The following is a 24500-nucleotide window of genomic DNA, read 5'->3' on the forward strand; positions in this document are numbered from 1 at the left end:
TAACATTTAAAAAAACTGATTCATATTAACAATACAAGTACTGATAGTCTTCAGCATAAATTACAGCAACATGGTTATCTAATTGTCTGGATAGAAGATTTTCCACTACAATTCAAAATTCATGTTACATATAACGCTCTAAACAATTATGTCTACATAGACAAACATGAAACATCATCCTAGTTTGTGGATATCAAAATGTCTGTTATACAGCACATTGACCAGGCTGTAATCCAATTAATTTGGGAGCTTGCTCATAGTCAGTTAAAATCTACTATGACAATAAAAGAAATCAAATGTGCTGTCAGAAACAGTCATCAACAGTGACTACCCTTCTGCCCTCTTTGCTTCCTTGGTCAATATTCCTCAACTAAAAAACTCTTCTTGTAATACCATACCAGAAGTCATGATGCACAACACATATGTGCATGCATAGAATTAGAAAACTGCACAACCACTTTTTAATCAGCACCTATTGACATTTTAGTTCTATGGTTGTTAGGCCTATGGGTGCTTTTGTGTTGCACTAAGAACCTGTATAATATGACAGATTTTCAGTGTTTTAGCTTGCTCAATTTGTCTCTTAAGACTTCGAGGCTCATTACAGGTTTCATTGGTGACCCTCTGGTATTTCCGGTGGGCTACCAGCAAACCTGCCTTACCATCTCTGCCCCACAATATCCCGGTATTGCTGGGATATTAGGCCTGGCGGAGTAACGCTAATTTCCCATCCCCATGGAGTCCCCATCTGTTGGTGGGGGCCTGATCTAACAGCAGGTCAGGTCTGCCAGGAGATCTGTGGCCTCCACCGGCAGACATCTCCTTTACTAGTCCGCAATAAAATACAGTTTCCGGATTTACCTGCATTTTTTATGGCATTTTTTCCAGACCTGCAATGTTATAATGAGCCCTTTTGTCTCTTGTGTGCCTTTATAGGGCATTAAAATGTCCATTGCTATATATTCATAGGTACTTCTCGCCATTCAAATAATTCTGGTGCCTATTCACAATGAGTTTTCCAAATGTAAGTGAAACTTGCAGCTGGAAAAGTGGTAACATATGGCAGCATGAGAGGACAGTTAGCAAAATACTTACTAGGGAGTAACATAAAATGTATGCCTCCTTGGCAATAGTATGTAAGGCATGCAGTGGTAGTAGACTAGCACAGTGGGTATTCCCAGGGTTGTGTCTGATAATAAATAGTTTGTGTGAAAGAAGTGGGAATAAGTACATGCCCGTAAAAGTGTAATTTTATGTATATTCACAAAAGTTCAGCATTGTCTGAAAAACCTTGAATACACAAGTTAAACCTGGATGGCCAAGTGTAACCATAGACGAAGGGAGCGCAAAAGCCAATGTAAAAAAAGTGAATTAAGAAGGGATATGTAGTAAAAAACATTTTTGGGTGTCTAAACAAAATTTAGAAAATATTTTCTCACATTGTTTCACATGTCTACTATTGCACGAGCTACACTACATCAGATAACCAATAGTCGGCGTAAGTGGGACACTATCATAAATCGGGGATAGTCTACACATTTTTTTCTAGAGTAGTAAGTGACACCTGATTCCTTTGCAATATGATTTTTAAGGTAAAAGTAACCAATAGTTTCAGGAAATGGTTAAAAGTGAGCATGTTAATCGGGCCAGTTTTGCTAAAACTGGTAGACAGGTGAGGCAACAATCCAATGCGTAACATTTCTGAGAAGAAGTGGTTTGTGTTCAGGATAAACAGTTATGGGTATAATTGGTTATTGGGATTGTTCATGTCTCACCCAAATGAAAATACTGCTTTTGTCCTATATTTTTCTAACCTCTGAAAATTGATTTTATACCAATGGGCGGGGCTCATTGAAGCACCAAATAACACAATACGTACATACAATTTGTCACAATTCGCAAAAGGAATATGCAAATAATCTCCACCACAATTCATTGTATGCCCATTTTTCTCATGCTTAATCATTGTAGCCATCATGAAGACATGACTATTGTGTTACAATTCCGTGGGTCAGAGAGGCTGTCCTTACTATTTCAAGTTAGTGTTTCCAAAGACCCAGAGCTTAGGTCTCTCTGCTTGCAAGCACCCTCACACAACATTTTCCACATTAGGCAACATAAGGGTGCATCTTCTTTCACTTTACAATGCATTTTATGTAATAACAAAATTGGTTGAGAAGACATTTTGTAAGAAAACAAGAATAGCCACCATCTCAACAATATGTTTTCTATTCTATTCTAAAAAGTCCTGATATTGCTTAGATGCAGAACAATGTGTGTAGGTGTTATCTCTGTCACAAAGAAATCCAGAGTTCTGTGCAGTTACGAGTTAACTAGTTCTCAGAAATATTGTCAATAAATTTGTGTTTTATTTTTTTTTTTAGTTTGTGTTGGGAAATCCTTGGACTGCCATAATAATAGTGCTCCAATCCCAAATAATCATTAAAGCTTTTTGGGCAAAAGGGTAACTGCTCAGTTTTATTCACATAGTTTTCAGCAGAGTGGTCATAACAATCACAGTTGCCATAGCAATAGTCATAAAATGGCTCCACCCTCTGACAGTACTTGCATGCAGGAGCAGAGGCAGTTACATCTTGTTGGTAAGCGTGGTGGATTGCAGACTGCCGTGCTCCTCTGCAGTTTATCTGAAATGGATGGGCTGTGGCAGTGCACCGATGTGGAGGCGCTTTCAGTTTTGCTTTGTGTTGAGTGTTATTGCTCCTCTCCCCCAGTCTTTGCAGGTGCTGGCTTCTCACTGTCCTTTTCTGGAGACAACTGAAGGGATTTTGGTTGCCATTCTCGAAGCAGTAGTGATCACCACCTCCTAAACAAGTTCTGTGAGCCATTTTCATGTCTATATTTCCGTTATCCATCTCATTGTCGTCAGTAGATTCATACTCGCTGTTTTGCTCTTCTGATTGCAGTATGCCGCTTGGCCTTTTGCATTGTTCTCTACGTTTACATGTGCAGTGGCTTTTGAGCTCATTGTATGCATCACTGAACTGTAAGCCAAAACAATTCAAGGCAACACTTGGGTGATGTGTTTTTGCTTTGACAGAGTTAAGGATATTGCCTGCTCTTGGTCTTGTGTTACGAATTCGGTTCTTCATTTCTACTGTGTTCCACCCCAGCCTGCAATCATCTTTGCATAGTCTCTTGGGCCTTTTATCCGGGTCCTCCAACACCTCACTAAAATATTCTGAATCACTACTTATTTTCTCCAAAACATCCATCAACTCATGAGCCAGGCCTGGTCCTTGGTAGCTCGGATCAATTTTACTCTGTCTGTCTTCGCAGCTTTTAAGAGGAACGATACCAGTGCTTTGCAAAGGTCTCTGCGTGGCACTTGCTAGTTTGGGTTTAGCTTGCACACATTGTGTAGGAAAATCTTTGGGCGACCTATTGCTAAACTTGTTTTTGAATCTCTTCATTGATCTTCTGGTAACAATGCTCTTGTTGGAATTGTCCTTTTGCCTTGGGGTTTGCTGGTCAACACTGTGCACCATGTTCACTTTAGTGTACGACAGCTCGTACAGATTTATCAAATTGACCTGAAAGCCACTGCCATTGTTGAAGACAAACCTCTGCCACCATGATTGGCTTTCTGTACTTTTGTGCTCCAGGCAGATCCTTGTGTAGGCTGGATACTCATAGTAATTCAATAAATAATTGATGAATTCATCAGTTTCATATATTTTGGGCTTTTTGTAGCAAACTGATACGTTAATGTCCTGATAGTTAGATCCCCTGAATGCATTCCAATTTGCTCTCCCAGCCTGATTTTCTGTTTGTCGATAGACATTTTTCATGGCAACTTGTAAGCAGCCACGGTTATAATCATACTTATGATTGTCTGTCTCCGTCCATAATTTATCTGGGCTGTAACTTTCCATTTCTTCTGTTGATGTATCTGTCATGGAATCATAAGACGACACAGAGGATGAAATAGATAAGTACGTCCTACTTTTTTCATCCTCACCCCCTTCTTCCTCTGCCTCCTTGTCGCCTTCATACGCCTCCTCTTTGTCTTCCAATCCATTGCCTTCACTGGGCAGTTCCCATTCAGAATTTTTTTCCCAATCCAGATCATCATCCAGAATGATCTCGGAGGTGGTTTCTCTGTTTTCCACATCTTTCCCTCCAGTTGCTTGACACCTGCCCTTATCGAGCTCAAAATTCAGAAGCAGCTCCTTACTGAAATTGTCCAAAAGTACATATTCCTTGAAGCAAAATGAAAGAGAGAAATTCAATATGATACAGTAAGTAGCAAAAATGCAAAACAAGTTATACATGAAAACAGAAGTGCTATTTTCCATGGCACAATTTCCAATCATCTATTGTTGAAGCAAGGCGAAAGCAGTAGCAGTGACTGCTTCACTGCATGACAACCAGTGTAAAATGTTCTGTCAAGATTCATATTGGCATAGGTAGAATGCATAGGTCATTGTAATAGCGTAGAACGTTTTGATATCTAATTACTCATTATACACGATTGGAAGGCATTTATCATTGTGCAAAGGTCAGCTAAAAGCAGGCTTCTTCATTTCTAGAGTGGTTTATAGTAAAGTTCATAGTCCTGGTTTAGTTAACATGATTTAAGCAGACTGGTTGTCCATATGAAAGCAAGACAAAGTAAAGCAAAACCAACATGGCTTTGTTATATTGCTTGTTTCTTTTTCTTCGCTATCGAACCACAGTGGCAAATGGGTAGTCCCCCAATACGTTTTATACCACTTCTAGCCTTCGCGACCTGACATGCTTCTCGGCTGTCTTACACCCTATGAGGGAACTAGTTGGTGGTCTGAGTACTAAACCATCTACCTCACTCTGAATCTTTTACCTGGTAATCAGTGGAATAATGGGACTGCTAGAAACATTAGCCCACTTTAGTGAATTTGCTGGCAACCATTTCAAAATTGGGCTTTTCTGTGGCATAAAAAGGAAACTGAATACATGGGCAGTGACATCCACCTCTTTCGTCAACCTAAATATACTTAATAAGCAAGGTGGATGCTCAACTAAGACTATCCTTTTAGGCTCTCTAAGGTTCTCACCCATTTTTAATGTTTTGTGAAACTCATTAAATGTAGAGTAACCTATTGGCCTAACTCTTACTGGTGTTGTTAGGGTTTCACATGTGTAAGGAAGGCATGGTATCAACAGTAAGACAGACACAAGTGACCACAGTACAAGGGTGTGTATTGAACTTCAACAAGAGTGGGATAAACGCCTATCTAACCCTAAGTCTACAGATGGGAGCAAGCTACGACCATCTAATAATAATAATGCAGTCCTAGTGGAGTCTCCACAAAATAAAAGGGTGTATATAAAAATAATCCTATTGCCAATCATTTCCTCTAACTACAAGTAGTGTGGGGTAGTGTTTATGAAAAAGATAGTGTTCACAAAAATGATATGTCAGCATGTTCAGGCCATTGGCCTCTCTTCCCCACATTTTCAGCACAGGACAAGGCGGTTCAATCGAGCATAGCCCAGTCTCCGGCTTCTTCGGCACGAGGATACAGTTCCATTTCCAGCATCAGGGTCTTCTGTGCCCAAGTTTCTGTATCAAAGTCTCTTGATTCAGAGGGCCTGATGTACCAAAACAAACAAAAAGTTCTTACAACTACTTAATTTAGGTGATTCACTCTTCATCCCGGATCCCCCTCAGCCGGGCTCAGATCCCTTTCTCCAATGTTCAGAGAATATTCTTTCTCGGGTCACTCATGGTTCACCCCGGATCCCCCTCAGCCGGTCTCAGATCCTTCCTCTTACACAATTAGTCTCCTTCAGCCGGGCTCTGACCAATTTCAGTTTGCATCAACTATCAAAGACTTTCAAATGTACACAGGGATTAGCTTGACCCGTTACAGTACCACTTCCATTTCACAATTCCTGTTTACATTTGCCACCATCCAGTTGGCTACCCATGATCACCCATGTGGTGCTGAACCACTCTTTATATGGTATCTATCTTGGCTTCAAAAGTTCAGTCATTCCTTTAATGTTCAATTACATTTGCGTCACTCATCACATACGCTTCACACACTGTTCACTTCAGATTTCTTCATACAATGTTGCTGCTTGCAACCTTAGTTGTACCACAGATCAGTCAGCTATCAGCCTCCCCGACTCACTGGCTGTGCTGACCTTACTGGCACTGCTTTGTTGTAGGAGCCAAGGACAGTACCACGCCGTGGAATATGCAAGAGTCCTTGGCTATCGATCGAGGAGAGCCCTGGCCAGGTACCTCTGACACACAATGCAGGCTTCTTCAGCTTTAATTCCAAGTCTTATGTTTCATATTCTCAAAGGATCGTGAAAGTAATGTTTTTTTCTCTGAAATGGTCAAGGGCACTTCCCTCCTTGGTCTTGCCGTCTTTCTCCTCATATTAAACTGCCATCTTGGAACTGCTGCTTCCTTGTGTGCTTTGCCTTGCTTGGAGTGTGCTTTCGTGCTCCGCCTTTTATCCATGGGGGGAAGTGTGATGGAAGTCAGGTGTGTGTAATGATCAGTAAATGGCTGACTCTGCCTGACCATTGTGTTGGGACATGTCAGGTATAAGGCTCAGGTGTTAGTCCATTTTCTCTTACAGTGAGCTGTCTGTGAGAAAGTGTTTGTGTTGGGAAAGGGGGGGGGGGTGAGATCCTAAGTATCCTACCTGGTAGGATGGGGAAAATGTTTTACAGGGAGGTGGATACCATGTCTCACCATCCAGTGTCCCACTACCACTCTCTGAAGACCCCTCAGCCAGGTGATCCTCGTGCACTGGACCACCCCCAGCAACTGGATCCAAACGTGATGGCTGTGTCCTGGCCACCTGGATGATAGATCCCCGGAGACTAGCGGGTGAGACACTTTTAGCTTCTCGCACATGGGAGCCACAATGCCTTCTTGTGTTGGGATGAAATGAGCTGGTTTCAGTTCAGATAGGGGACTGCTGTCCCTGCCTTTTGCTCTTTGGTCCATTGAGGAGTCAGGGGATGATAATTCTTAGTACTTGTAGATGACATAAACAAGTATTGGCTGTAACATCAATTCATTTCAAAATTTCTTTAGAAATATGCTGCTTATATTTATGAGCACCAGATATGACCAACATTAAATATTCTGTTAGAGTTTTAGCATGGGGATGGGTCATTTAGAAAATAAACCACATTCTGACTGCATGATTTGGGCCAAGATTGCATTAATATTATACTAATACCTTCTGTGCTAATATGTGTCAAATGACAACTGTTTAATATTATCCCACTTTCCTAATTATAATTGGAGGTAGGTAAGTCAAGAAATGTATAGTGAGAGCCAAGTCAGAGCCGACCCGGAGGTCTGGCTTGGCCCTAAGAGCTAATGGAGTCGAGGGAAGCTTGGTTTCTACTGACATCCTATCTTTTGAACAACACAGTACCACATGCCTTTTTTCTACTGCTTAATACCATGTTTTTTTCTTCATTTATTTTAGAAGTGCTTTAAAGGTAGTGATAGGGAGACCACCGGGGACGTGGACTAAGATTGCTGCGTAGTGAAGAGTTCCTGGAGCCCCTTACCTGAATGCAGTGATTTTGAGTGCCCCACCGCACATCTTATGTGATTCCTGTGAGCTTAGTCCCACGTAGGTGTGTGTTACCCTCTTCCAGGCCCAAAGGAGGACGCACACACAGAGGTGAAATCAGAAGCTTCTTTATTATTCTCCTTCTTAACATTAACTGGCGCTTCGCGCGCCTTACCCAGTACTCCCTCTTTCCCCAGCTCCCACGTCATACACTCCGCCTCCCCAACGGAGGGGGCTGAGTGGCTTAACCCACAGAGTGCCTGGTAACACTACCCCCAAACATTATATCCAAACATCAACTTAACACTCTTCAACAAGTCTCATCGGTTTCTTGATGGTTCGTCGTGGCCTCTCATCTTGAGCAACCGGCTCTAAGGTATTCTGAGTTTCCACTCTCTGGCTTGTCCCACCGGAAGGGTCCACAGGTCGTCTCGCTGCATGCGTGGTTCTGGGGAAACTGACCTCTGTGGCATTTCCGTGCCTTCTCTCTTGACATAGTGTCTGAATTGTTGACAGTTCCTGGTGACAGCTCTGTTCTGATCTTCAGCCATCACCATGGTGCCTTTCACTGCGATTACCCTCATGGGACTTGGTGCAAACCGCGGATCTGTCTCCCTGGTTATTGGCTGTTAGACAAGGACTTCATCTCCTATGTGGAAATCTTTTATCGCTGCACGGCGCCGCACATCAGTATCACGCCTCGCCTTCTCTTTTGCTTCGGCATCTCGTTGGAGCATGTCGTGTCAAGCGGTTCTTCACTTGACAGGTTGCATGGAATGCGGGTCTGCACCTCGTAGCGGAGCATTAGTTCAGTAGGTGTCTTATTCGTAGCTTCATGAGGTGTATTTCTGTAGTCTCTTAGGAGGCGGCACAATGCCTGATGCGGGTTGACTGCTTCCAGCCTGGCTCTCTGTATCGTCTTCTTGATTGACGCCATGAAGCGTTCTGCCATTCCGTTCGCTTGTGGGTGCCGAGGGGTTATCTTCATGTGCTTGAAACCCAAATGCTTTGCCAACGTCGCAAACTCGTGCCCACAGAACGGTGGTCCATTGTCAGACTTGATGGTTTTGGGAATCCCCCACTCTCTAAATACTTCCTCCAGCACCGCTGCTACCTGGGGAAACGCTGTGGTGGTAACCATTTTGACTATTGGGAATCTTGAATGTTCATCTATTAGAAGTAGGAGGTAATCACCCGCTTCTGTAGGCCCGCAGAAATCCATGGCTACTCGTTCCCAGGGGCGATCAGGTATCTGTGTGTGCTGTAGTGGGGGTGGATGTTCAGCCGGGGCTGTGCACTGACACGCATGGCAATTCCTCACCCATTCATTGACCGCTGCATCCAGGAAGGGGAACCACACGTGGCACCTCAGCTGTTTTTTCATATTCTCAGCCCCTCTGTGACCTTCATGGGCCATGCGGACCACCTCACTTCTTAGTGTGGCAGGAATGACAATCCTGCACCCCCGGAGTAGAATGTTGTTGTCTTTCACGGCCAGTTCACTGTGCACCCTAGCAGTCTCTCGATCTCCTGTTTGTTCACTCCCGGATGGGCTAACATCGCTCTGTGATGGTCTTTCCATTTGCTGGTCAGGGTTAGGCTGATTGCAAGGGCTGCCGTAGGGTCGGCGGCAGATGCGGCAGCAACCATTTCAAGAGATAACGCTGGTGGTAATGAATGAGATGCCACGTATTGCACATAGGCAACATCTCCTTTCTGGGTTAGCGGGGCCCCAACTGGGCGCCGTGACAGATAGTCTGCGGGGTTGAGTTCACCCCCAGGGCGGTGTATAATATCATAGTTGTATTCTTGTAGTCGGATGCCCCACCGCTCAATCCTTGGTGGCATCTTGGTGTGCGGGTTTCCGAACAGGGACAGAAGTGCCTGTGATCGGTGACCAAAGTGAACTTCTTCCCAATGAGAAAGTTGTAAAAATTTTCACATGCCCAAACCGCAGCCAAACTCTCCTTTTCGGCTTGGGAATAGGCCAGCTCTGGTGTTGACAGCGCTCTGCTTGCATAAGCGACCACATGTCTGGGGTTAACGTCTGCACCACTGGTTTGCGCTAGGATGGCTCCGAGGCCAACCGGGCTTGCGTCCACTACCACTTCTGTATGCCACGAGGGGTTGAAGTATGCAAGGCGGTGCTGGCATGCGGGAGGCCACTCGAACGTTAACTCTTTTTGTAGTAGTTTTCTCAAAGGGTCAGTGAGGGAAGCATAGTGGGGTATGTACCTCACACAATATCCCGCCATGCCGAGGAAGGAGCGGACATCTGCAACCTGCTGAGGTTCGCTGAGGTTGGTGATCGTGTCGACCTTGTCGGGATCAGGCATCATCCCTTCCCTGGAGAAGATATGTCCGAAAAAGTTGAGTTTTGTTTTACTGAAACGGCATTTTGTGATATTAAGTGTGAGGCCTGCCTTTTGAAGTGCTTCACAGGTGGCGTGCAACGCTGTGTCGTGGGACTCCTTGGACGATCCGAATACAAGTATATCGTCGCTATAGTTCAGAGCTCCCTTTATGGGTCTGATTATTTTGGACGATCCGAAGACAAGTATATCGTCGCTATAGTTCAGAGCTCCCTTTATGGGTCTGATTATCTGGCGTATTGCTTCTTGGAAAATCTCCGCGGCGGACGAAATTCCGAAATGTAATCTCCGGTATCTGAAAAGTCCATCGTGCGTCGCAAATGTTGTGATGGCACGGGAGTCGGGATGTAGCTCCAGCTGATGGTAACCTTGGATCAAGTCGAGCTTGGAGAATATCTGGGCATTGTTTAGCTGCACAATCATGTCCTCGATACACGGTCCCGGATGTCTCTCACCTTGAATTGCTGTGTTGGCCACCCTCATACCCACCCACAAACAAATCTTTCCCCCTTCTTTGGGTACAATCACAAGGGGAGAAACCCATGGAGTCGGCCCCGTCGCTGGTTCTATGATGCCCTCAGAGAGCAGTTGCTGGAGTGTCTATGATACTGCCTCTTGGAGGTGAAATCCAACTCTTCTAGGGTGTTGTGGCACTGGTCGTACCAAGGGGTCGATGTGTAGTTTGATGGGGGGGGGGCGTTGAGTTTTCCTAGTCCTGTACACAGTTTAGGGAATTTTCTCATGATGTCGCCCTGTGTGACAAGGTTCTGGGACTGGTAGCACGCTATTGTTCCAATAGAGTCCCTCGGGTTCAGGTTGTTTGGGGTTGCAGTGATTGTGTCACCCGCCCTCACGTGGATCTCAATCAGTCCCAGGCGGGATGCTGTGTGATAGCTGAGCAGGCATCTGCTCCTGGCGATCGAGCGAATGACGTGAATGGTCGTATCTACTTTCCGCCCATTCAGGAGGAGATGTCGTGCAAATTGCCCCACTGTCTGTAGAGGGGTGGCAGCTCCCCACTGAAAAATTCTCGAGTGTGATGGGTCAAGCGGTGGCGGGTTTGGTATCCTGTTATAATCCTGCTCACCCATAATGTTCACAGTAGCGCCTGAGTCGACCATGAATTGGAATTGGCAGTTTCCCATTTTGATCGGGATTTTGGGTGCTTCCCTGGCTTCTTTGTTGTCAAGTATGAGATTGACGAACTCATCCTGGTCGTATGAATCATACGGCGCGTTGTAGGACGTCTCCTGATCCTCATGGTAAAATGTCTCAGGCATGTACTCTGTTGGTGGATTATCATATTCATCTGTGAAGTACCTGGTCTGATCCACCTGGTCGGGCTGTGTTAGGTGTCCTGGTGCTTGGTACTCGTCTATTGCTCTGACGTATCGCATCTGCCCCTGCCCTTGTTGGTAGGCTCTCGGTTGATTGTACTGTGGGGGCGGCGACCGGAAAGGCGTTCTGGTGGGTGCTTGGGGACGCATCGGGGGAAATGGTATGCCCTCTCTGCATACGGAATGGAAGTGTCCCTCTCTCCCACAGTTTGTGCATCGTTGGGATAGGGCCGGGCATGACCCTGAGTGTGGGAAGGCCATCCCACAATGGTAGCACTGTCTTTGTTGGCGTGGGACCAGCATGGCTGGTGCTCTGTATGGTTGTGGTCCCCTGTCACCTTGGCGGAATGGTTGTATGGCCGCTATAAGTACATTGGTGTCTTGTTTGGGGTTGCCTGTGTTTCCCATGGACGAGGCTTGCGCATCAACCCTCTCATGTATCCGGGCAAGTTTGCTCACTTCAGGGATGGTGAGTGATTTTTTTAGTAGCTGTTTCTTGAGTGTAGGGGAGAGGCAACCCTCTATGACCCTCAGGCGTGTTGCTTCTTCTAACGGGAATGCCATAAACTGGCAGTTTGCTCCCTTCACCCTTAGGCGAGTTATGAATTTGTCGACTGTCTCTTGTGGCAGCTGGGTACATTGGTTGAATAAATATCTCTCGTAGTCACGGTTGACTTCAACGATGAGTAGTTTGTCTAGTGCAGCAATCAGGTTAGTGAAAGTGTTTTGTTCAGCTGCTGGAATCGTTTTCACTACAATCTTTATTTCTCCCCCCACCAAGTTGAGAAAAATGTCTCTGATGTTGGGGGAGTCGCCATCCCCGGGCCCCCTCACACAGTGCTGGAAATCCTCCATCCAGTCAGTCCATCTGGGCCTTTTGGTGGCTTTGGGCGTCATGGTGAATGGCGGGGGCAAGCTTAGTTGAATCGATTTTGCCGCGCGAGCAGGTTGAGGGGACCCAGGATTAGACCCGGGATTGGACCGCGGGTTACTCATGCTGCCAGGTGGGTGAGAGCCCATGGGCGTGTTGCCAGCACGTGAAATGGTGGGTGGCCGTCGGGGTGCGCTGGCCTTCAACAATATTTGTGCCGCAGGCGTATACAGTAAGTAATCAAGCGTGCTCCCACGCACTCACCCGGGAGTCTGATGGTAGGAATAGGCTACTGGGCCTCTGCTGCCGTGAGGTGGCGGTTCCACCAGGCTCTGGACGGCTTCTGTGGCGTGCTCCGTGTCAAATGGAGGGAGAATACAGCCGTGTGCAGCTGGAGCACGTGGGCGGGATCGCCGGCACGCATGCTCAGTATGGAGCCTGGCGGCCTGCCAGGACCAGAGTACGCTGTTCCCGCGTCATTGTCGCGGACGTAGCATTATGGGCAGAGGAGGAGGACCAGGCGTGCCCGTGAAGGAGGAGGAGGAGGAGGCTTGGCGGGTCAGCGGCCGCCCGAGCAAAGTCTGGCGGATTGCCGTGTCTCGCACTGGGGGAGGAGGAGTAGGAGGAGGAGGCTCGGCGTGACTTCCAACGCGCGAGTTTGGATGCGGCGGATTGCCACTGGAGGACTCCGCTGCACGGGAAAACACCTCGTCGCCAATGTTACCCTCTTCCAGGCCCAAAGGAGGACGCACACACGGAGGTGAAATCAGAAGCTTCTTTATTATTCTCCTGCTTAACATTAACTGGTGCTTCGCGCGCCTTACCCAGAACTCCCTCTTTCCCCAGCTCCCACGTCATACACTCCGCCTCCCCAACGGAGGGGGCTGAGTGGCTTAACCCACGGAGTGCCTGGTAACAGTGTGCTGGTGTCAGGAGAACAATTCATACAGCGGGCCTTGCGCTGCACAGGGGTCCACAGTGAGGAGGCGGAAACCATTGACGGAGTGGTGCAAAACTGATCTTGGCAGCCCGCTCATGCCGGCAGATTGCCCGGCATGTCCCGCTGTGCTCCCCTGGAGGATCGAAGGAGGTGAAGTGCAGACTGCACGGGCTCTCGTGTCATGGGGAGCACGAAGTATGACTCCCTATTGGTGACCTGATGGACAGTAATAAAAGATGGGAAGGAGCCGTCTGCTGTATAGAGGATGAAAGGCTAGTACTCTGAGGCCCATAGTGGAAGAGATACAGAGGCTTGAGGAGGTGAGCGGAGTGCCCTGAGGGCCAGTGAAGTGACACCGTTCCCATGTAGTGCTAGGGGCAGTGGGGGATCAGGTGAGGCCCACAGAGCAGTTGAGTGAAGTGGCCTTTCTGCGAGTCCCTGCAATTGGAAAAGTGTACGGTGCTCTGCGTTGACCATGGCAGAGTGGCCATTGGAAGGGGAGGGCCCCATCCGGTTTGGGATAATCTGAGGTGGATGTAGGTGTGGCGGTATGTTTCAGAAATATGTGGGGCAGAGTTGGATTTATTCCAGGAATAGAGGGCAGACTAGAGGAGAGCTGGTATGGTGGTGATTTTGTTTTGGGGGCTGTAAATGGAGTCAGAGAGGAGGGTTTCTTTTGGCTTGACAAGGGTATGAGGTATGACGTATTTGGTAGTCTGGATCCTCTTAATCCACTAAGTATAATAGTTAATCTAGCTAACTAAGGAATTCCAAAAGGCTTTTAAAGCAATGTAAATGGTAATGCATATCCAGTTTTCCATGTGCACATTTCTCTTGCTGCATTTACTTTCTGAAAGGTGGCCATTTTGTCTAATGGCTCCTGGTTTTACGATTGACAGCAGAAAATAAATATGTGTGCCCTCAACTTTGGATGTTAGTGATCCTGTTATGGACCACATGAGCCAGGAGGCAAACCTCTAACACTACGTTTTGGGGCATGAAGTGCAACATGGGAGACCTACCTTTGATGGAGATTCCATCCAGCTAGATTTCCTCCAATTCTTAAAAATGTGTGAGGTTTCCTCTAGCCAATGGAAATTATCACAGACGTGGAAATGGGAAAACCTCCTCAAACCAAATAAGGATTCTATATGTTGTGTCGAATGCCCAATGCAACACGCTCAAATGATTGGGTTCATAGTCATAAACAAGCACCATTTAGTAATCCACATGTGTATGTGAAAGGCTGTTGCCACCATGCCGTTAATGCACAGGTTGTATGCAAAATTATTTGCATAATAACAAATGCATGAATATGCATGCCAGTGCCTGCACATGATTCATACATAGATGAAAACTCAAGCGAAAAGTTGCAGCTGTAAGCTGGGTTATTGTAACGAAATGACTGCTACTGTGCAGGGGTACAGGTATGAGTAGTGGCTAAAGCATCTACTCTGCCCTACACTATTACTAAACCAGCAGTGATCCCAATCATAAAGGTGAAACAGACAACCTGAATGATGTACCTCCTTCGCCTCCTCCTGTAATGTGGGCTGAGTGAATGCTATCGACTTCAGAAGAGATGTGCGATAGCACAGAAGCATCCAAAACATCAATAGTATTGTACCAAAATAAAAGAAATACCCAATTAAGGTCCTTTTAAAAGTAGACGCCTTTAGTGAAACAACTAATAAAGACTAGTTACCAATCCCTGTAAAGATGCAGACTTTGGAAGAAATGGCCACTCTAGGTTTGAAGACAGGGAGCAGACTGGTAGGAATTTCGGCAGCACATATTCAAGTTCAATGAAAAAAGGTACAGAGGGTAGTCTTACAAGTCACCAAGGACCTTTAAAGAAGGCCACTTCCCCAAGGTGGGTTTCAAGGATGTTAGGACGGTGTTTCCATGATCTCTCTCTCTCCCTATCTCTCTCTCTCTCTCTTTCCCTCTCTCCTACTCTCTCGATCTCTCTTCCTTCCTCTCTCCTTCACTACTTCCTCCTCTCTCTCTTTCTCTGTATATTTCCCTCCTTCTGATCTGTTCACACTCCTTTCTCACTCCTCACTCCACTCCTTCTATTGTCCTCCACTCCTACTACTTCCTTGCTCCTGTTGTTCAACCTCCTCCTTTACACCTACTTCCTCTCTCCTACTACCCTCCTCACTCTTTCTCGCATTCTCTCTCTCTTTTACTCGTACAACGCTCACCTTCCACTAGGCACATTCACCCATTCCTGTACTCTCACACTTCCCTTACGTCCACACTCTTCTCTCCTCGCACACTTTGCAATATACACCCTAATTACTTCAGTCTCTCTGGCTTGGTATCACTCTCTCTAATACACCCTTCTTTACCTGCATTCTCATCTAAATCTTCCACGAATGGCTCCAAAATCTGCTTTACCTTCCATTCTCCGCTGCCTGATTTCTTGGTCCACCAACTCTCCTCCTGAACTCACCCGAACACCTCTCATTTATGTGTCATGGATCTGAGTGCAGGGTTTTTATGGTGCTGCCTTTTCTTATATTCATCTCCTCCGTATTTCCGTTGTTCCTTTGGGTCAATTGGCTGCTTTTTCCAATCTTTCTCTGTGCCTACCACTGGGGGCTAGGTTTTCACAGCAAAAGTTTAAAAGTCCATTCTTGGCTGCACCCTATTTCCGCTTGTTGGTATTTGCTCCGTTAGGCTGGTTCCGTGTTGCTAGGTTTCGCTGCTTTAGACTATACCCTCCAGTCTGGCGAAGTCAGCGGCTTGACAGGCACTATGGCAATTGTTAGTGTAGTGAGACTCACATCCGGTATCCTTTTTCTCACCTTCAGCTCATTCTGGTGTGGTTGCAGTGTTTTCTGGATACCATAGCTCTATAGAGAAGGAAAAAGCACTCTGGCCAGAAAAAAGGCTGGAATGCAAGGTGAAAAAGACAGCGGTACCAATGGTTTTACAGCACAAGGGATGGGGGGGGATCAGTGACTGGCGCCCCCTTACTCCCTCGTTCACCAAATGGATCATTTCCCATCTCATGATCTGCAGCCATATAGGTTTAGTTGCCCCCTGGACCTGTGGTAACACAAGGGAAGCAAAGAACACCTCTGTCTTGCTGTACAGACACTATTTGTCTGGAATTGCGTTCTGCAATTTGGAGGAATCTTTGGACAGATAGTTTGATCGCATCTGCCATCTTTTTAGTGAATGCTTCTTTTTTCTTGCCTGTGGGGATTGGGTTGGGAGCTGTTTCGACTGCTCAGTCTTAGGTTCTGTCATTAAGTGTGCAACTGGGACCACAAGAAAAGCTGAGTGCAGAGCTGCGAACGTACATGTGCCTCTTCATGATGGTGAGAGATGCAGATATGCTTGCTGGCTACACACCCAGTATACAGCCATAAAGGCCGCTCTGCCTTTGGCAAGATCTGGAATGAACGGTTTAATCCATGTTAACTTTTGGAAAGTATGTAGCCCACACGGTGAAACAGTTTTTGTTAACATTCCATATCACTTCTTCAAACCCCACCAATCCCACTGCCTCACAGCTCATCACTGCCTCGTCCCACCTGTTCGACGTAAACACAACCCCATTAATTTTCAGCAGTGGGCGTGGCTTGTACCAAGAGTCATTATCGTCCTTTGCAAATTTTTCTTCATCTTTATCCATCAGTACAACTTGTACTTTGTGACTGTGGAACAAACTGCAGACCCGACACAATGCCAGATGAACCAAACAGTGGACTTCTAGAGGTGCCATTTCCTCGGGCGTTAACATTTTAGGTGCCGCAGACACGTGGGGGATAAGAGAGCAGACATAACCGCTCTTGTTCGACCTCTGTTTCCCCACTGAGCGCATGTGGCTATACCACAAATGACTGACCTCAGGGTGGTGCACATCAAACATGGCATCAAAGACAATCCCTTTGTACTGGTCGTATTCTTTTCTTCTTCCACCCCTCCTCACTCAAAACTTTCACATGACTGTGTTGAAAATGCGTGTAGGTTGCATGTCCATAAGGTATTTGTGGAGAACTCATTACGAACAGTACCATGTTAAAAAAATGTATTTTCAATTTCAACACATCCCTCTATACTACACCCTCCACCCCCTTTATATGCCTCAACCACATAAATTGGCTGAGGGAGTATATACATACACAAAAAACAAAACTAAAATACTGAGAAAATATGAACATGATGAAGCGATGATTGTGATAAAAGATCTGTAAGGTGTGAGAAGAACCTGTGAACCATGCAATATCCATACTACTTTGCATCTCCTGTGATGTGAGAATGAATTGTTAATAGCAGCGAATTAGTATTGCAATAAAAACAATAAAAACACTATAGTACATGGAAACCACTGAGGTAGACGTGGAGCTTGGCAAATGAACAACCACTTTAAACACTAAAAACAAATCAAAGCAGTTCGGTCGACTGTGAGGAGGTCAGAAATGTGAGGCGAGAGAGAAATATGCCATTTTATTAAATCATAAGTTTCAATAAATGGCTCACTATCCCAACCCTGACAAGGATTTCCCTGCCTGACATAAGCTAAAGAAAATATCTGGCCCTCACACTTGTACATAAAACACACAAGCAAATATATGAAAATTCACAACAACAACCACTGAATGGGTAATAGATTTGCTGACTCTGTAACCTGAGTGAACTCCCCTTCTCAGGTTTTAAGTTGGATTCAGATCCAATGATCAACAAAAAGAAACAAGGAAATGCGTTTTGGTAATGAAGTTCCACTATAGTTCTTTTTCCTCCAGATTGTCAAAAGAAGGTTCTGTCAATCCGATGCTCAGCAAGAGAAAGATTCTTCTTCATTGAATAGTGATTTTCAATTCATCAATTAGCAGCAATGATATTCTTGGTCAGGATGATTTGTTACAAATGATAAAAGTCAACGAAACACAGCTTCTGAATAGCAGCTCTTCTCAGCTCTCCTTTCAACACCGTTAATCACAATTGGTATCTTTGACAGGATAACTTCACGGCACTTCCACTTCCACTTGGGTTACTCTAATACCAGGCCAACTTCTACACGGATTCACCATGCGGATCTACTCAACTGACCAATAGTTTTCCACAATTAACAGTGCTTTTGAAGTTCTAAATCTACTGACAACCAAAAGTGTTTACTACTGCTTCAGCAGTTTGCAATTCTGTGACTTTCAACAACTTTTCAGAAAAGACAAGATTCACTTTAGTGCTCCTCAACATTTTAATGTAAGCAAGGCACTCTGCTAATAAACATTCACCTTCCAGAAGGGCAGCCTCTTTGCCACTTTTGTCTTTCTGCAACACCAGTAACCAGAATAATCTTACGCATGTAATTCTACCTTTCCTCCTTTTGGCTTTGGCAATGTGCGTTTTTATACCAGCTACAATTTCATGGAACAATCACAATGAACAAGTGTCACCCTTTTAAGTCATTTCATTTTCCGCTTCTCTTCCTGTTAGCCACATTAGCTCAGTGGCATGCCTTGTTGTTTGTCTCTTTGGCTCTAGACAATGATTGCACAACTCTTGGTTTTGGGTAATGCTTGCACCACTCTTGGCTTTGGCAATGATTGTTTCACTCTTGGCTTTGGGCAATGCTCGCACCACTCTTGGCTTTCGGCAATGCTTGTTTCACTCTCGGCTTTGAGCAATACTTGTACCACTCTTGGCTTTGGGCAATGCTTGTTTGTTCCCTGGAACTCACAGATTAAAGTTCAGTCATTTAAGTTCAAAGCTATAATATTCAATATTCTGCCGCTTAAAAAATGATACTTAATGTTTCCTTTCACTTTAGAATCACTGTTGGGCACATGCAACCAGTTTTTCAGCTGTTTTAATATTCAATTAGTACCTTTGAGGCAGTTTCACTCATACAAGAGTGCTACTTTTGTTGCAGTCATTGTCCAACAATCAATAGTTGGGTTAACAGCAATTTCACAGACATACGAGTGATTCTCCTTTGACACTGCCACCTGCCTATGTTCACGCAAGGGATTAGAATGCTCAGTAACACTCACTGGCTTCTGTCTTTGATCCCTTGGCGTGCTGCAGGACTTCAACCTCTTTTGTTCCTTTTGAACGGACACACTTCTTTGTTGAAGTTACCTTTGTTCCCGCCATGCAGTCACAGAGCTCGACTTGCTCCTGAGACCCTTGGCTGCACACCAGTTCCTAGCCACGGTCTCCTGCATGCTTCCTACTGCGCAGTCTCTGCAATTCAGTTCACATAGGGGAAAGCCTTCTTCCTTCATGCTTCCCGCCGCGCAACATCTGCATTTCAGATTTAGGGGGAAAAGGACCCTCGCAGGACCGGTAGTTGGAATTTGCTGCTGCCTCTGCTACTGCTCCATATAATGGCCTGCACCGGAGGGGGCATTTAATCCTCTTTGCCTCCCTTAGGTGTGGGTCATTAGTATTAAAAAGCTGACCACTCCTGCAACATTGATCTTGAGCCCTCTTCCTCGTCCCAGTACCTAGGGAATTATGCAACTTGAAGTCCCCAACAACAAAATTAGGTTTTCTAGTCAGCTTTCCACTTTTAAACTCATGTTTATTTCTTCTAAGTACATTTAAAGAAACATCACAAGTGTTTCCTTGAAAATTTGAAGGCAGTTCATTTAAGCATTATTAACAGACTTCCTTTCACTGTACCTCTGGGAGTTAGCGTGATGTCTAACTTTGTAACATTCACCTGTCTCTGACAGGCTTTCCTTTCTTAAGATGTTAAGGGATTTTACATTTGTTTTGTACACACTAGAATGTTCAATCTGTTGATAAGACAAATGATAATGACAATAATCCATTACATACCTTGGTACTTGTAAAAGGTTCTTACCCTTTAAAGACAATTACTGTGTCTCATCCCACGGGATTTCTTCATCACCCTGAGCTTTGTCTACTCCCAGATGATCCTGCCGTGGAGCACCACCCCCAACATCAGGATCAGGAAGTGTCTGCCTTTCCCTGGCCACCTGGGAGGAGGCTTTAGGTAGGGTTGAGCGAGGGATCCGCAGGATTCAACACACAACAAAACATTAAACTAAGAAGGAGCATTTAACGAAGGAGGTGCTGTATGGGGGTCCCTCCTGACATCAGAAAGGTGTATCCAATACCTCAGTTCCTTCACCTTCACCGCGAACCTCGTGGTATACACTACTGTGTACGGGCCGTTATATCTCTGCTCACTCCACCTGCAGACAAAGTTGTGAACATATATAAGATCTCCAGGCTGTAAATGCAGAGGTAACAAGCTCACAGGATCTGTTGCAGCGCCGTCTCCCTCTTCAGTTCTTCTTGGTGCTATCTGTCGAGAAAGGCATTTTATGGACTTTGTTAGCTCAGACAAATATGCTTAAAACTCATCATCCAAAATGGAGGCAGCCCTATGAGCATCTAAAGCACTTTGTGTTGGCGAAAGTGGCATGTCCATACGCCGTCCCGATCTCGTGAGGGTAAAGGTGATGGTCCTTGCAGGGCTGCGTCCGCAAACTGAAATGGCCAAAGGCAGTCAGAGGACCCAATTCTTTTTAAGAGTAACACATAATTTGGAGAGCTTTGCCTTGAGGGGGACATTTATGTATTGAACAATGCCATTGGCCTGAGGATGATAAATTGACCACATTTTTTGCTTAATTTCCAAAAGGGCTGCTATTTCTTTGAATACCTCATTAAAGAAGTGGGTGCCATTATTAGATTTAAGTGTATCGCACCCCCCGCACCCCCAGTGGGGAAACACTTTTCACACTAAAGATTTGGCTGCAGACTTAACATCTGGATGTGCAAAAGGTCCAGCCTCAACCCACCGGGAGAAGGGGCATACAACCACTATTAAATAGTGGAAAGTGTTGCGCCATTCTCCCATGTCGGCAAAGTCAATGTGAACATCTCAAAATGGGCTGCAGGGGCAGGATAAAGTGCCTTGCAGCGTTCCCAGGGTCGGTCCCCTATTGTACACCTGACATACTGTGCAATTAGACATGTACACATTTATGAACTCCTGGATACTAGACACATACCAATCCTCCTGTATATCAGCAGTGATATGGTGCTTTGATACATGTTATGGCTAGTGCAATTGATCAAATGCAATCATCACCAGTTCTTGGGCATTACCACCTTACCTGTAGTGGCCTGTCTCCATGCCAAGTCAGTAGGGGATTGCTCACACCCTCTCTTTTGCCATAACAAATGTTCATGCTGTGGTGCCTCACCCCTTAGCTCAATGACCTAGGTACTGGGTAATGCGGTATACAGGATTTGTATCTGCAACAGCATTGTAGCAAGTGATGGCGATTCTGTAATATCTCGCAATGGAAGATAGGCTGCTAATTTGGCTGCTTTGTCTGCTGCTCCATTGTCAAGAGAGAAGAGGTGTTTATTATTCGTATGTGCGGCACACTTGACAACTGCGACAAGAGTAGCCAAAAAGAGGGCATAAACCAATCTGCCTAAGAGAGATACGTGCTGCACTGGAGAACCATCAGCCCTTCTAAACCCTCTCTGTTTCCATCTTGACAATCCCGAATGCACAGTTGTCATGAAGTATGCCGAGTCTGAGTAGATGGTCACCCGGCACCCTTGGGATGCTTCTATTAGGGCAATAAACTCTGCGGCTTGGGCAGAGTAATGTTAGGGTAGTCTCTTTTGTACCAAAACTTCACAATCCCCTGCATCCATCTGGACCACTGCCACCCCTGTGTGTCTCTGCCCTGTCTGCTGGTCAATAGTCACTGAACCGTCAACAAAGAACACTTCTCCATCATCGAGGGCAGAGTCTATTGCTTTGGGTATGTCATCGTCAGGGCTTTCATAAGTAGCACAGTCATGAATATTGTCAATGTCAGTGATAGGCTCTGTCAGGAAAGTGGATGAGTTTACTGTCTTAAATCGTATGATAGAATGGCAGGGCTCGATAAAATTACCTTGTATGCAGAAGCCCTTTGGGTTGTAAATGTAGATTTGGATCTTTCAGGGGTCGCATATACTTCGTGTTCTACATTTAAAGTTACTTAACATCCCATTGTAATGGTGGCCAACTTCTCAATAGCAAAGGCTGCTGCAGCCAAAGCTTGGTCACATGGGAACTGTGTCTGCATAATAGAATCTAGCATATTACTATAGTACGCCAGAGGTTTGTGGCCCATGGTGCTTTTTTGTGTTAGGACTGCCATAATTTATTTATTTATTTATATTTATATAGCACGCAAGCAGCCCAAGGGCATTGAGGCGCTGTTACTTGCATGAGCTTAGTTACAGAGGTACAGTTGTGGTAGCAGTAAATGGCACATTGTATATAAACACAGACATAGATATCATTACAGCTTATTTGACTGGTCATTGGTCATTGCAGCTTAAGCAGTGGGTCCTATGGTTGGTATTCTTGCCACTAGGACGGACTTTATGAGAAGAGGATGGTTTTCATTGCTTTGTGGAAAGTGAGGAGGGAGTCCTCACTTCGGATAGTGGGAGTTAAGGCATTCCAGTGAGTAGGTGCGAGATATGGGAAGCTGGATCCGCCCGCTCTAGCTCTTTTTACTAATGGCACACAGAGCATGTTGGTATAGGGTGATCTGGTTGGTCTTGTAGAGGTGACGGGGTGGATTCTTTGCGAGAGGTAGTCGGGAGCAGTGAGATGGATGCACTTGTGTGTCAATGTCAGAGCTTTGAACACGATTCCCTCCATTATTGGGAGCCAGTGGGCTAGTTTTCTGGCCTCCAAGATGTGGCATCATCATCATCTGACCATCTGAGTGTGAAATGAGATAGAACTCTTGGGTGTAATCCGGTTTCGCCAGTACTGGGGCAGAGGCAATTATTTCTTTTAGTTCCTGGAAGCTTGTGAGCAGCTCTTCTGAGAGGGCTCTTAGCTGTTTAGGCCTCTTTGAGTGCTTGCAACAGTGGTCGGTATACGTTGAGTAGTTGAAGATCCAGTCTCTACAATAGTTACACAACCCTAGGAACATTTGCATATCTTTAACTGTAACCAGCTGGGGCGTATTGCACACTGCTGCTGCACATTCTGGTGTCGCTCTTTTGCAATAAACTGAAGTCGATTGGCCCAAGTACAATACTTCTTGCTGACAGTACTGTAATTTTGCTCTGTCAACCATGTAACCTTTGTCAGCCAATAACTGTAACAGAATGACAGAGTTCTTGCTATACTGCTGCTGATTGGCACTGCACACCAACAAATCGTCTACATATTGGAAGATGGTACTTGGTACATGTATGTTACCCAAATCTGCATGCAACGCTCTGTTGAAGATACTTGGGGACTCACAATACCCTGTTGGGAGTTTAGTGTTCTGGAATTGGCTCCTGCCAAACCTAAACGCTCTGTGGTATTGAGAGTCGGGATGCAGTGGGATAGAGAAGAAAGCGTTCTTCAAATCAACAATAGTAAAATGGCTCACCTCTGTGGGTATGTTACATAGTCTTGTAGCAGGGTTAGGTACAACTGGGAGTTCAGCCTGTACTATATCATTAAGAGGACCTAAATCCTGAATCATCCTCCAACTGGAAGCCTTCGATTGTTTCACAGGGTAGATAGCTGTGTTGCAATAGAATTAGAGGGCACTATGATGCCTTGGTGCAGGAGGGCCATAATGGTGTCATATATTCCCACCTCTGTGGCCTTAGATAGGGGGTACGGTTTAGGCCTGGGCAACACTGCACCTTGCTTGAGTGTGTTATGTATTGGTGCAACACTGTGCAAGGGCCCTACATCATGGGGGTTACTAGTCCACAACATATCAGGCACTTGAGCTAGGTCATTTTGGGCGAAGGGTGGAACACTTCCTGCCAGCAGCATGGGACATGTTGGTATTGTATTATTATCTCACATGGATTACAGACTGCCAATATTATTTCCCCATTATCTTTTTTTCACCTTGAATAAGTCACTGACTGTTATGTCTTTTAGACGTTGGGTTGGTTGAATACATAAGATCGTGTGCCACTCTCCCACATCACTATCTGGTCCTGTCAAGACAATGGGCCTCATTACGACCCCGGCGCTAAACCATGGTGCTATTAGCACCATGGTCCATGCCGGGGTCCGCCATGGTGAATGGCCGAATTACCGCCCCATTCCAAGGTTGGCGGGGCGGTAATTCCCCATTCACCATGGGCCCTTCCCCATTCCCATTTTTGCCCCATAGGGCTCAATGGGAATGGGGAAGGCGCTAAGTACGGTGCTGCAAATTATGGCACCGTACTTAGCACCAAGGTCCCTTTGCGGCACCCTACTTTAACGGCTGGAAAAACCAGCCGTTAAGGTCGGGTCCCGCAAAGGGACCTCGTAATCAGGCGTTAAGGGTTTAACGGCGCCAACACCTTTTACGGTGCCATTAAACCCTTAACGTCATGGCCGTAATGAGGCCCAATCTTTTCTTTTGACACCAATATCCATTCTATATCCAGTGTGATGATTGT

At 45.6% G+C, this 24500-nt stretch overlaps 1 protein-coding gene across 1 annotated transcript in view; it reads right to left on the bottom strand.

The window, feature by feature from the left end:
• Window positions 1–475: 475 nt before the first annotated feature.
• Window positions 476–24500, bottom strand: part of LOC138480522 (A-kinase anchor protein 17B-like) — a 382257-nt gene continuing 358232 nt past the window's right edge. Inside the window, exon 7 of the mRNA XM_069612280.1 lies at window positions 476–4220. Within this exon, the coding sequence (XP_069468381.1) occupies window positions 2334–4220 (1887 nt within the window). The 3' untranslated portion in view covers window positions 476–2333. The remainder of the gene's footprint in view (window positions 4221–24500) is intronic.

The sequence above is a fragment of the Ambystoma mexicanum genome, chromosome 5p (assembly GCF_040938575.1).
Source record: "Ambystoma mexicanum isolate Mex_15411 chromosome 5p, UKY_AmexF1_1, whole genome shotgun sequence".
Lineage (NCBI taxonomy): Eukaryota > Metazoa > Chordata > Amphibia > Caudata > Ambystomatidae > Ambystoma > Ambystoma mexicanum.